Source organism: Trichosurus vulpecula, chromosome 5 (genome assembly GCF_011100635.1).
Source record: "Trichosurus vulpecula isolate mTriVul1 chromosome 5, mTriVul1.pri, whole genome shotgun sequence".
NCBI lineage: Eukaryota > Metazoa > Chordata > Mammalia > Diprotodontia > Phalangeridae > Trichosurus > Trichosurus vulpecula.
This window is the reverse complement of record NC_050577.1, coordinates 247,859,110-247,872,947: the sequence shown is the minus strand read 5'-3', so window position 1 is coordinate 247,872,947 and position 13,838 is coordinate 247,859,110. Positions and strand designations below refer to the sequence as shown.

The 13,838-nt window shown below is 37.9% G+C and overlaps 1 protein-coding gene across 1 annotated transcript in view; it reads left to right on the top strand.

Annotated features, from left to right (window-relative positions):
- Window positions 1–1,931: 1,931 nt before the first annotated feature.
- LGR5 (leucine rich repeat containing G protein-coupled receptor 5) overlaps window positions 1,932–13,838 on the top strand; it is a 196,204-nt gene continuing 184,297 nt past the window's right edge. The window contains exon 1 of the mRNA XM_036761684.1: window positions 1,932–2,344. Coding sequence (XP_036617579.1) covers window positions 2,124–2,344 — 221 coding nt within the window. The 5' untranslated portion in view covers window positions 1,932–2,123. The remainder of the gene's footprint in view (window positions 2,345–13,838) is intronic.

Genomic DNA, 13,838 nt, shown 5'->3' with positions numbered 1-13,838 from the left:
GATTGGAGTGGAGTTGTTATATTTGTCCTTCATTGTTGAAGGGGACCGTGACATCAGGGAAATGGTGACATGACTTGCAGTTGACTTTGATTTGAGTAAGGGAGGGCTGTGCAAGGTCACCAGCCTCACTTTCTCCTCCAGAGCCATCTGGGTCCAGTGGCCTGATATTCACCAGGATGACTGGAGATGGCTCAGGATGCATTAGGAGACCCTGGCCCTTTTAGGCTAAGGTCTTTTCAGATTCTCACTTTGAGTGAGGTAACCTTGGAGTGGAGTATGTATGTTTCAGAGGAATAAAAAATTAACTTGGGAAGGTAAGATGGGGCTAAATGATAAAGGTCCGGTTTTTTTTCAAGCTAATTAAAGGAATTTGGATGTTGAACCTGATGCAGCAGGCTGTATAGCAAGTCATATCAGAATCCAGAACAGAAGAATGACAAGAAAAATGCTTCGGTTTAACAAGATTAGTCTAACAGTGGTCGTTTGTACTTCTTTTAGTCAGCGTTTAGACCAATTTTTAAAATCATAAATTTGGACCTAGAGGGGGACTTCAAAAACAATTTAATCCAATTCTCATCCTACTGATGAGGAAACAGCTAGGGAGATGAAGGCTTGCCCAAGGTCATGCAGGTAATAAGTAATAAAGCTAGTATTCAAACCCAAGTCCTCTGCCTCCAAAGTCTGCGTTCTTCCTCTAGTAAGATTCTTGAACTGGCTGGTCTTCTTCCCAAGGAAATTCAAATTCCTCGTGGTTTCTTCTTAATCTTTGGCGAATTGCAAGGATCCAGTCTTTCACAGCTTTTCTGAGAGCTTGGTGTCTGAATTCTATCTGTACTGGAAAAAGCACCGAATTTCTATCAAAAGACCTGGCTTATTTTTTACTACATGTGTGACCTTGAAGAAGTCAGTAAGCTGCTACATGCCTTCCTTTTTAAAGGATGACTAGAAGACATCCTTTCCCACTCTAAGTCCTATGCTGCCGTAGGCATCACTACATTGCAGGTCACAGGAATACATACAGGAGAGGTGTGGTTAAGGTCCTGAACAAATGGAACTAGTCGGTAGCATCTGCAACGTTACTTTACTAAAGGTGATTTGGTTGAGATCCCAAAGTACTTTCAGAAACAATTAACCACTTCCGACTTCGCCACCTGGACCATTTAGAAAGGCCGAACGATAGTACTCATGCAGGAGTTCTATTTATTTAGCGATTAAGCATCGCACTTTGATTTCAGGGTAAAAGCAAGCCGGGCCCTGTAGTGAAAGGTGCAGTACGGCATGTCATCCCATTGTAAGCCACACTGTTCTTGGGGATTCTCTTGCTTATTGCTATTTTTTGGACCCAGCTTTGGAGTTTTCTTTTTGGTGACCTATGATAGTCCTGTTCGGGCAGCTCGAGCCTGGGTTCCGGGGCCAAGCGCTGAAGGTCTCTCCTGTCTTTCTAACATCGCCGCCCCCACCCCCCAACACCGCCCCTTCCAGGAGGGCAAGAGGAGGCGGAGGCAGTGGGCTAGGGCCGGGACAGGGGTCCATCCTGCCTGCTGTGTGCAAAGGAGCTGGAATCCTCGGGCCTCCGCCCCCGCCCCCACCTCGTCCTTCCCTCCGCCCCACAGAGTGGGAGAAGGAGGGAGAGGAAAGAAGGAGGGAAGAGTTGGGGCGGGAGGGGCGCAGGGAAAGCCAGGCTGCGCTGACGTCACTGGGCGCGCAATTCGGGCCGGAGCCCTTTAAAAAAAAAGCGTGAACTAAGAGATGTTGCTCCAGCCCGCCTGCAGCAGCCCCGCAGCAGTGGCGGCAAGATCAACGAGGAGACCAGCGCCTTAGTGACCGCAGCTGCAGCAGCAGCTTCAGCAGCAGCACCCGCAGCAACAGCAGCACCCGCAGCAGCAGCAGCAGCTGGCGTTCCCCCAGGCTCTGCAGCTTCGCGTCCTCGCTCCTTTCCCCTAAAGGGCAAAATCGCAGAGCTCCCAGCTGCAGGCCAGCGCTGAGAGACTTAACGGGGGAAGGCGACCAAGTGAGGAGTCCAGTGGAGCCACTCTCCCCGGCAGAGGGACTGTCTACCCGCCAGCTCCTAGGACTGCCCACGCTCCCTTAGCTTCTTCCCCTACCTTAGTCTCCCTGGCACCATGGACACTTCCCCGGCCGGTGCGCTCCTGTTCTGGGCGCTCCTGCTGCAGTGGGGGCGGCTAGCTAGTGGGAGTCCCGCGGAGACCCTGGCGGCTGGGCAGCTGGGATGCCCGACCCACTGTCAGTGCGATCAGGACGCCAGGATGCTGCTCAGGGTGGACTGCTCCGACCTGGGACTCACAGGAATCCCAGCCAACCTCAGCGTCTTCACTTCTTACCTGTAAGTGCTCTGGGCTCGGGGTCAAGCAGCGTCCAGATGAAATGGGAGCGTGGCAAGGGTAGGGGCTGGGGCGGGGGGATTGTGCAAAAGAGGTGGCATTCGTCTGCGACTTGTCTGCCCTCTCACTGAGTAACAGGAGTTCGCATCTCGGGTGGGAAGTGTTCGCTTCCAGAGCGTGCGTCTAGACCGCGTGCTCACTCGTTTGCAGAAGCGTCCATCCATCCTTTCATTCATTCATTCATTTTGCAAACATTTACTGAGCGCCCACTATGTGCAGGGCACTCTTAGTAGAGAAATGTTGATGAAACTACCCGAAGAAAAGGCAGACTTCTACCCTCCGAGCACAATGATGGATGCTCAAAAAAAAAAAAAAAGTACTTGCTGAAATGAGAGGTTGGAGGTTTGAAGGAAATTCTTTTTTGAGCCTTACAGAACCCAGCAGCTGGACACTGAGCGTTCCATGCAGAGGCTGATCCATTCCTTAATCGCTAGAAACACAGCGATGAAAGTTTGTACTGAAAGGAGCTTCTGTAGCTAGGAAGGAACTACCAAGCTTCCATCCCACTGCCGCCTGGTGTAACTTTTTTTTTTTAACTTTAAAACCAGGTGATTAAAAGTGGGGCAACCGCAGGACCTGATTAGACCTGCAAGAATGTTATCTTTACCTTTGGCTCAGGAGGGGAGGCTTTGAAGTTTGCCGGCTGCGGTGTAATCTTTAACTGATCTATCTGGGAGGAAGAGGGAAATGGGAGGTGGGTAGTAAGAGTGAGGGAGGAAACAGCGCTACCCGACCAGTGGCTTAGCTCCTGCTTTCTGTCATCCCTCTACAAACCCCTCGTCTAAGTCTATACTGCCACTGTCCTTCCCCACCCCCGCCTTGGTTCTTCTCCCTTTCTCCTTTTCCTGTGTGTCCCAGAGGGCAAGTCACTTAACCTGTCTCATACTCAGTTTCCTCATCTGTAAAATGGGCATACTAGCACCTACTTTACATGGCTGTTGTGAGGATCAAATATGTAAAACTCTTTACGAACCTTAAAGCGCTACATAATGCCAAAATTAAAAAGACAGAGAGGAAATGGGGCTTCTTTTTCATACGCGTCTTATTAGGTAATAAGGATCCGGTAGGATAACAAGTGGTTGGAGACGCAGCCCTAGGGAAGTATGAGATTCCCTGAGCTCCCCTGCGCCTCTCTCTGTCTCCTGTGAATGTGTAGGTGCCATGAACTTGAGCCAGAGCCCTGAGGTTGGCCGCGTTGTTTCTTGGCACCAGTGACATGCGGTATGGCTAGGAGCTGACACGTTTTAAGTTTTAACACGAGGTGTTGACTAAGCACTGAGCCTGCCCCAAGACAAATGCAATTACATTTTCCGCTCCTGTTCTACACTGTGGCGTTTGGATGCCTAGCTGTTTTAAAATTCTTCTTTTCCTTTGTCGTTTTCTGGAAGAAGAAAATATAAGAGATGTCAATGCCTCCCCCAAACTAGCCATTCTTTTCTTGAAGAGGAAGAAGGAGAGAAAAGTGGTCATCTTTGAAATCATTCTTGCGTCTGCTTTAATATTTGACTTTGTAGAGGTACACCAAGCCTGCAAGATTTCGATCTTTTCTAATTTACCCTATTTCAAAGGCACCTGACTCTTCATACCATAAATTATTATAAAAATTGTTCCAGCCACTTTCCTATTGCTATACTTGGTCCACCATTCAATGTATTTTTATAATACCAGAAATAGGATCTTTACAATGACCGTTCTTCCAAAAGTCACATTTCCCTACCAGAGAGCAAAAGGCATTGTCTTTCTGATTCCAAAGCTTAGTCTGGAGAGAAATCCACATATACTCTGGCCCCTTCATTTAGTAACCTAGAAATAGCATAACACATCAGGCTAAAGGAATTAAAGTTGTTACATGAGAATTTAACATCAGACTAAAATACAAGTCAATACATGACCATAAAGGAAATGTGTAATGTCTCCAAAGACAAATTAAATAATAAACTCTAATTTTAAAACTCAATCAAGAAGATAGAGAAATGTATATGTTGGGGCAATGATCTAAAAATATACTTGATTTTTTTCTTCTGCTTGAAAAGGCATTTTCTGTATTTCTGTTGTCAAATATGAAAAAATACCTTTCTAAAAAGCCTTTTCTTACAAGTCTCTGGTTATATCTTCAATGTGTTTACCTGATGGCAAGAACTCACCTATGCCAGGGCCTTGCTTTCTCTTATCTCTATATTATTATAAAAGGAAGCAAACTTTTGGAAGACAGCTACATGGCTTTCCTTTTTTAATTGAACATAGTAGGTACTTAATATTTGCTTGTTGAATTGTGTTGAGTTTCCAAGTATTATTTAAACCAATGATGCTTTTTCTGGAATTGTTACATTTTATACTTGCTGATGGATGACAATTTATAACCTCATATACGGGGGAGTTTTTGCCAGGGCATATGAAATTTCACATTCGAAGAATCCTTATTACAGTGAAGCATTTAATGCTGATTTTTAACTTACCATAGTTTCAGAGGAAGACTGCTAAATGGAGATGTAGCTCCTGCATTAAGTAACCCAACAAATGCTGCTAAATTACAATGGTTAATTGATTTGTTGAAAAGCTCTGCTATGTAGTTTCTGTGTTTGCTTTCCTGGTAGAGTTTAGAATGCCTATGGCCATGTGAGGCCCTGGTCCCATGTGTTGAGACTCCTTTGACAACTATGTGAGTTTTGTGAAGACACTAAGGGTGGAATATGCCCTCTTTTGGTTACACCTAGTATTGTCCTATTTTTTTTTTGTTTGTTTAAGTAGAATGACCATACCTCAAATCAATTAGAAAAAGAACAAATGAAACCAAATCAAAAGTGGGAGCTTTACTTTCCTTAACTCTATCTTGAAAAAGATTATCAACTAGCTATGAGTTCAACTAATTGTTTCCTTTTTAAATAAGAATGTTCCTATGGCTCTGAAACCAGTGCTCTTTCCACAACCCAATAGAATGTGGGTCCTAAGAAAACCTTGTAGGCTATGTTGATTAGCCTGAGGATAGGCTTGGACAAGGAATTTAAAGAAATGTGCAGATTGAAGAAAGCATAGGGAAAGCACCATTATCTTTTATTATTTGCAATTGTTTATTATCATTTATTTGAGTCAAAATGTTATCTCCTAACCCCCCTGAAGCAAGGAACCAGCCTTGCCCTATAAACAGATTAACAGAGGTGAATTCCAACTATTTGTCAAATCAGTAAGTTTTAATTCAAACAATCAGTAAGTTTTATTTTTTAAGTTTCCTATGATTACTTAGTAGAAAATGAGAATTATTTGCTCAGCACTATTTATAATTTTTCTCTCCACGATAAGCTAAATTATTAAACTGAAGCCCCAACACTAGGTACCTCTGTTCCTGAGCTTAATACTTTAGGAAGCATCAAGTTGGACCATTGAACATAGTAGAGATGCTGAAAATTCTTTCTGCTGATATCCAGTGGTCATGGGCTCTGGTTTTTACTAGTAGAAACTCATAAAGTTTACTTAGTGGAAAATGAGAAGCAAAATAAGCTTGTGATGTGAAAACAGATGAAAAGTGTTTCCAATTTTTGATTCCTTTAAGAGTGTCTGCTTAGACCCTTAGCAGCTAAGTTTATTCAAATAGGTTGTTAGTTTGTATGTCAAATTGACATGTATCATGAATGTGATGAAAATGATGCCCCATAACCCACTAGAGTCTTATTTAACCCATGATATTGGTAGAAAACAAAATTCTAACAAGCATTTTAGGTCAATAAAATATAATTTTCTTTCATTTTGTTTTTTAAAAAAGCAAATAACTTTCAGAATTTTTCCTTCAGCTACTCAGTAATATAAAATGTTGCTCACACAAATCAAATTTGTCACCAGCTCCCCGAATATAGGAGGTTTATGTTTAATAATTTTAGCTATGTAATTATCAGATCATAAATCTGGAAAGGACCTTAAGGATATATAGTCCAAAAGAAATTGGACTTGATTTTATAGAGAGAGAAACTGAGGCCAGAGATGACTAAAGTCACCCAGGGAGTAAATGGCACACTGGAACATGAATCATGTTCTTTGATTCTGAAATCAGTGCTTTTTCCTATGGACCATGTTCTTGCCACAAAGATCGATTTCTATTTATACTTTGAACTCATCTTAAATAGAAAGTGTTCAGACACATCAAATAGTGAATACATGCATGGCTCTGATAATGTGCAACTGTGAATTACAAAGAATCTTTGATGCAGTTTCAAGACCCAAAAGAATTTTTTAAAAAATCTCCCCTTGCAAGAGAAAGAAAGGTCATACTCTCTTTTCTTCTAACCTTCAACAAAAGACCTTAAATAAAAGCCCTCTAAATTTAGAAATTATATCAGCTATACATTTTTCTTTCTTTTAAAAAATATGTAGCATACTCTGTAACCTTCCTTAAAGTATTCCAAATAAAATTACTTTAAAACCTTTTGGGGATTTGAATAAATGCTTCTATTTTTTTCAGGGTATCTAGTATTTATTTGTAGCACTTTTTTATAGGGAGAATGAGAAGTGGAGCACATTTTGGGTATAATATTTAAAGAATTCAGTTTTAACGAGATCACTTTAGGGAGTAAACTTTTATTTTAATTAATTTAATTTAATTTTGTTACATTTTGAGTTTCCTCCCTTCTCCCCTCCCTTCCAACCCTGCATTAAAAAAAAAAAACTAACATTTGATATAGATACAGATATGTGGAACCATACAAAACAGACTTCCATATGTCAGTTCTTTCTCTGGAAGTGGATAGTATTTTTCTTCATCAGAACTCATATTACTCAAAGTAACTTAGTCGTTCACAATTACTCTTCAAACAATATTGGTGTTCCTGTATACAACGTTATCATGGTCCTACTTGTTTCACTCTGCATTATTTCATGCAAGTCTTTCCATGTTTTTCTAAAACCAACCTGCTCATCATTTCCTACAGCACAGTATTCCATCACAATTATATGCTACAACTTATTCAGCCATTCCCCAATTCATGGGCATCTTCTCAATGTCTAATTTTTTGCCACCACAAAGAGAGCTGCTATAAATATTTTGGAACAGATAAGTTATTTTCCTTTTTCTCTGATCACCTTGGGAAACAGACCTAATAGTGGTATTGCTGCATCAAAGGGTATACATGGTTTTATAGTTCTTTGGGCATAATCCCATATGGTTCTCCAGAATGGTTGGATCAGCTCACAGTCCCACCAATATGTCCCAATTTTTTCACATCCCGTTCAACATTTGTCATTTTCCCCTTTTATCTTTTTAGCTGATCTGATGGTACCTCAGAGATGCTTTAATTTGCATCTCTCTAATCAATAATTTAGAGCATTTTCTTCATATGACTATTTATAGCTTTGATTTCTTCTTCCAAAAACTGCTATTCATACAATTGGGGAATGACTAATATTCTTATACATTTGACTCAATTTTCTATATATTTTAAATATGAGGCCTTTATTTGAGAAATTGCCTGTAAAATTTTTTCCCAATTTCTGTTTTCCACCTAATTCTTTTACATTGGTTTTAGTTGTATAAAACTTTTAAATTTAACATAATCAAAATTAGCCTTTTACATGACACGATGCTCTCTGTCTCTTGCTTATGCATACATTCTTCTCTTATCTATAAATCAGATAGGTAATATGTTCCATACTCTTCCAATTTACTTATGACATCACTGCTTATGTATCTTGGTAATGGTGTAATATATTGGTCTATACCTAGTTTCTGCCAGACTGCTTTCCAGTTTTCCCATCAATTTTTACCAAATAATGAGTTGTTACCCCAAAAGTTTAGATCTTTGCGTTTATTAAACATGAGGTTACTATAATCATTTCCTTCTGTGTATTGTTTATCTACTCAATTCCACTGATCCACTATTCAATTTCTTAGCAAGTAACAGATAGTTTCAATAATTACCACCTTATAATACAATTTTAGATCTCCTTCCTTACATTTTTTTCATTAATTCTTTTGATAGTATTGAACTTTTGTTCTTCCAAATGAATTTTGATATTATCTTTTGTAGCTTAATGAAATAATTTTTGATAGTTTAATTAGGATGGCATTGAATAAGTAGATTAATTTAGGGAGAATTGCCATTTTTATTATATTGGTTCAGGCCACCCATTAATAATTAACACTTCTCCAATTATTTAAATTTGACCTTGTAAAAAAGTGCTTTTATAATTATGTTCATATAGTTCCTGGGTTTGTCTTGGCAGATATATGCCTAGGTATTTTATGTTGTCTGTGGTTACTTTACATGAAACAGATCTTACTATCTCTTCTTAAAGGACTTTGTTAGTGATATATGGAAATGTTGGTCATTAATGTGGGTTTATTTTATATCCTGCCTTGCTAAAATTAATTGTTTGAACTAATTTTTAGTTGAATCTAGGATTTCCCAAGTATATTATCATATCATTTGCAAAAAGAGACAGTTTTGGTTCCTCATTGCCCATTCAGACTTTTTTTTCAATTTCTTTTTCTTCTCTTATTGCTATTGTTAGCATTTCTAGTACAATATTGAATGATATTTGGTGATAATGGGCATCTTTGTTTTACTCCTGATCTTAATGATAGGCTTATCCCCATTATGGGTAATGCTTGCTGGTGGTTTTAACTAGATATTTCTTATCATATTAAGGAAAATCCATTTATGCCTATGCTTTCAGGAGTTTTTAACAGGAATGAGTGTTATATTTTGTCAAAAGCTTTTTCTGCATCTATAGATATAATGACATGATTTTTGCTGATTTTGTTATTTGATATAATCAATTATGTTAACAGTTTTCCTTTAATTGAATCAGCCCTGCATTCCTGGTATAAATCCCACTTGGTCACAATGTGTAATCTTTGTGATATATTGTTGTATTCTCCTAGCTAGAATTTTATTTAGGATTTTTGTATTAATATTCATTGGGGAAAATTGGTCTGTAATTTTCTTTCTCTGTTTTTGCTCCTTCTGGTTTAGGTATCAGCACCATATCTGTTTCATAAAAGGAGTTTGGTAGAATTCCTACTTTCCCTATTGTTCCAAATAATTTACTTAATATTAGAACTAGTTGATCTTTAAATATTTGGTAGAATTCACTCGTAAATCCATCTGGTCCTGATGCTTTTTTCTTAGGAAGCTCATTTATGGCATATTCAATTTCTTTTTCTAAAATAGGTTCATTTAGATATTCTATTTCCTCTTCTGTTAATCTGGGCAGTTTATATTTTTGTAAGTATTCTTCTATTTCACTTAAATCATTAAACTTATTGGCACATAATTGGATAAAATTGCTTCTAATAATTGCTTTGATTTCATCTTCATTAGTGATGTATTCACCCTTTTCATTTCTCATACTAGTGACTTGGTTTTCCTCATTTTTTTCAAATCATATTAACCAATGGTTTAACTATTATATTGGTTTTCTTTTAAATAAAACCAGCTCCTAGTTTTATTTATTAATTCAATGTTTTTCTTGCGTTATTAATCTCACCTTTAATTTTCAGGATTTCCAATTTGGTGTTTAATTGGAATTTTTAAATTTGTTCTTTTCCTAGTTTTTTTGAATTGTATACCCAATTCATTGATCTACTCTTTCTCTATTTTATTGATATAAGCATTTAAAAATATAAATTTTCCTCTGATTACTGCTTTTGTAGCGTCTGAAAAGTTTCAGTATGCTGTCTCATTATTATCATTCTCTTTAATAAAATTATTCATTGTTTCTATGATTTGTTCTTTGACCCACTCATTCTTTGAAAATAGGTTATTTAGTTTCCAATTAATTTTTAACCTGTGTTTTCGTGATTCTTTGTTAAGTGTAATTTTTATTGCATTATGATTTGAAAGTGATGCGTTTAATATTTCTGCTTTTCTGTATTTGACTATAAAGTTTTTATGCCCTAATATATGGTCAATTTTTGTAAAGGTGCCATGTACCACTGAGAAAAAGTATATTCCTCTCTATTCCCATTCAATTTTCTCCAGATGTCTATCATATCTCATTTATCTAAGATTCTATTCATCTCCTTTCTTCTTATTTATTTTTTGGTTAGGGGAGTAAACTTGTAAAAATATTTAAAGTGGCATTCCCCATGAATGATATTTTAACAAATACATATGAATTGCAGATATTGTCATAGGATTATGGATTTGAAGCTGGAAAGGTACCTTCAAACCCTTCTAATCCAACACCTTAATTTTACAGATGAGGAAATCAAAGTCAAAGGTGGTTAAGCAACTTGCCTAAGTTCACCCATGTAGTAATCATGAGAGATGGGACTTGAACACAGATCCTCCAACTGCATAGCCAACGCTTTTTTCACTATACCACATCTACTTTTCTAGATCTATGGCTGCATCTTTGGCTCTAAATGTGTGAGATATGGGAGGAAATTAGGAACCTAACTCCAAGATATCTTAATACATCTGACTGGGAAAGAAGTTTAAAATGTGAATATGTTTAACAAATTGTGTCAGATTGTAATATGCCTAAAGGTAGTTTGGAGAAATTTTCTTTATGCCATGAAAATACCCCTTCTTTCCATCAAGGCAAAAACTTTTGTAAATAGGAAAGAATTAGCAGGACCAGGGTAACATAAGGCTCCCTTAACTGATTTTTTTTACTTTTCTTCCTATGCATTTTTTTCATGGAAAAGATGCTCAGACAAAGCAAGAAAAGGTAATGTGCATAATGGAGTGGAAAGAACAATGATTAGGAGCATGGCCCTCGAGTAAGAATCCTTGTAATGAAATAGAATCATGCTCCTGGAAACATTCACTTTCTCAGAGATACATAAAAATAAGGAGAACCCAAAACTTAGTGTGTGATCTATTGTTGTTAATACCCTTCATCTGATACAGTTGGCTGGATGGGGCTAGTCTCAACAAGTATTTGCCAGAGGCATAGAAACAAAACCTAGGTCTCAAGAAGATATTCTGCAGTACCACCTAAGTTGAATGTTGTAATAGTTAAACACTATTAAAACAACAAATTCATCTGAATTCAAGGTATTGTAGTTGGAAACATTTCAAATGCCTTCAATAGTGTTAAAAGGATGGTTTTTTCTTTTAAAAATGGTAATACTCAGATAAGACCATGCATATTCAGGTATATTTTGAAAGATTAAACCCCTCAAGTGAATATTGGTCTGATGGCTCCTTCTTACAGAAAAGGGAATCCCCTCTCCTAATCTCTAACCTAATCTTCTCCCACACTACAATTTTTCCACACTAGACAGCAGCCTCATTTGTACCAAAACAAAGGGTGGGGAGGTGGGGATCATTTAGTGTAGAATTAATATTAACTCACTTTTATGTGGCACTAATGTATATATTGTTGAACAGAATTCCTCACAACTTCAGCCCTGAAAGGTGGATAATAAGTATAATTTGACCCATTTTAAAGATGTGGGAACCAATCAACAAGTATTTATCAACCACCTCCTATGTTCCAGGCACTGTGTTACATACTGGGGAATACAAAGACAAGAATGAAACAGTCCCTGCCCTCAAGGAGCTTTCATTCTATGAGAGGACGTGAAGATGAGAGAGATAAAAATGACTTACCCAAGATCACACATTTAGTAAGTGTAGGAATCAAGATCAAACCCAGGTTTTCTGAGTTCAACTTTTATGTTCTTTCTACTATGCCACACTGCCCCTTGTCATCCATACAGAAATGGCATACACAGTAGATTTCACGGGTTACATTTCTTATCATCGGTGGGAAGAAGACACAATAGATGAGCCAAAGGGTGTTGAGGGTGTTTTGTGGTGGAAATTTTTTAACAGAAATTTTTCTAATTCAGAAATTTAACCCGTTTCACACAATGTAAATCTAGCCCATTCTAAAAGCAGTGAAATGTCCCCTTGACTCTTCCAGTTAATACTTTTGTCACACTGAGCCTAAAAGAAGCTCCTCACTTTAGGTGAATGTGAAGTGATATTAGCAATTTCATGGAATACTGTAAAATATATCAAACTATTTCATGTTTAACTATGTACATTATAGTCCATATCCAAAAATAATACTGCTGAAGTTGGTATTATAGAATTTGAGTGTACCTCAAAAGATTGTATGCCCCATTGTCCATTCCGCATGTTGTACATATGTGAACACTGTCCATCGTATGATGGATTAAATAAACTTTAACAGCTCACCTTGCTCATTTGTAAAATAAGGGAGTTAGACTATAAGTATTCCTCAAAATATGGTATAGAGATCCCTGGGAGACCCTTTGATGGGGTCCATAAGATCAAAACAATTTCACAATAATACTAAGATGTTTTCATTCCTCACATGGTAAATGTCAATAACTTTAGATCACATAAATGAAAGCTTTTGGAAGAGTTTCTCAATAATTTTTAAGAATATGCATAGGTCCTAACACCAAAAACTTTGAGAACTACTGGACTATATGATCCTCAAAGTCCCTCCTGCTCTGAGATTTTAAGCCTAGAATTATGGTGATGCTGAAATTTGCCCTGAATTCCTGAAGAGGAATAGCCCAAAATCATCTTTGTGATGCCATTCTCCAACACATGATCTATATTAATATTCATTCCAGCTTTCTCAGAAGCCTGGTCAACAGTCCTGGGGACAAGCATCCACTCTCTCTGATCCAACTGCTCAAATAACAATGGGAAGAGCACATGTTCTGAGTTCAAATTCTGGTGCTTAACACCGGGGGTGACCTTGGCAAGTAACTTAAATTCCTTGGACCTCAGTTTCCATATTTTAAAAAAGAGGGGCTTGGATTAGATGAATGTTTAAGGCCCCTTCAGGGTTTGGGGGGTTGTTTTGCTTGTTCTAAGAGGGTCTCTTTTGGGCATGAATTACCTAGATAATACCAATTTCTACTACACATTGCCACATGTTTCAGAATTAAATATTGAAAAATACTTAAGGGGAAAAGGTATGAAAAAAGAAATAATTTTTCATTCTGTATTGTTAATCAATCAAATAATTATATAGAAATTGTGATACGTCATGGATATTATCTTTGTAGTCCAGCTCCCTTCCTTTCCCTTCCCCCCAGTCAGGTAAAGTTAAAAACTCAAATGAGATTGACTCATTTCAGAAAGTCCCTTCCATGTCTCAGAATAATCAGGAATAATTCAAAAGAAGGCAGTTACTTTACCAGACACCTGGTTACTCATATGTCTGGAAATAGGAGGAGAAATGTGGTGATGGTGGGGGGGGGGGCGGAGGGAGAGAGCTTTGTTCTTGTCTAGGGTACTGACCTATTGATCACTTTTTATAGCATTCTGACAGCTATTACCCTTTATCTCTGACTTGGAGACAGTAAAGGGAGATAGTGTTTGCAGTAGAAAATGATCTTTTTAAAAGTTACATACTGATTAAAATCTTCCTCCTAAGCTTCAAAATTGATGTGGACACATCTGAAATATCATGGATAATTTTTTGACATTTTATGTCTACTTTTATCCCATA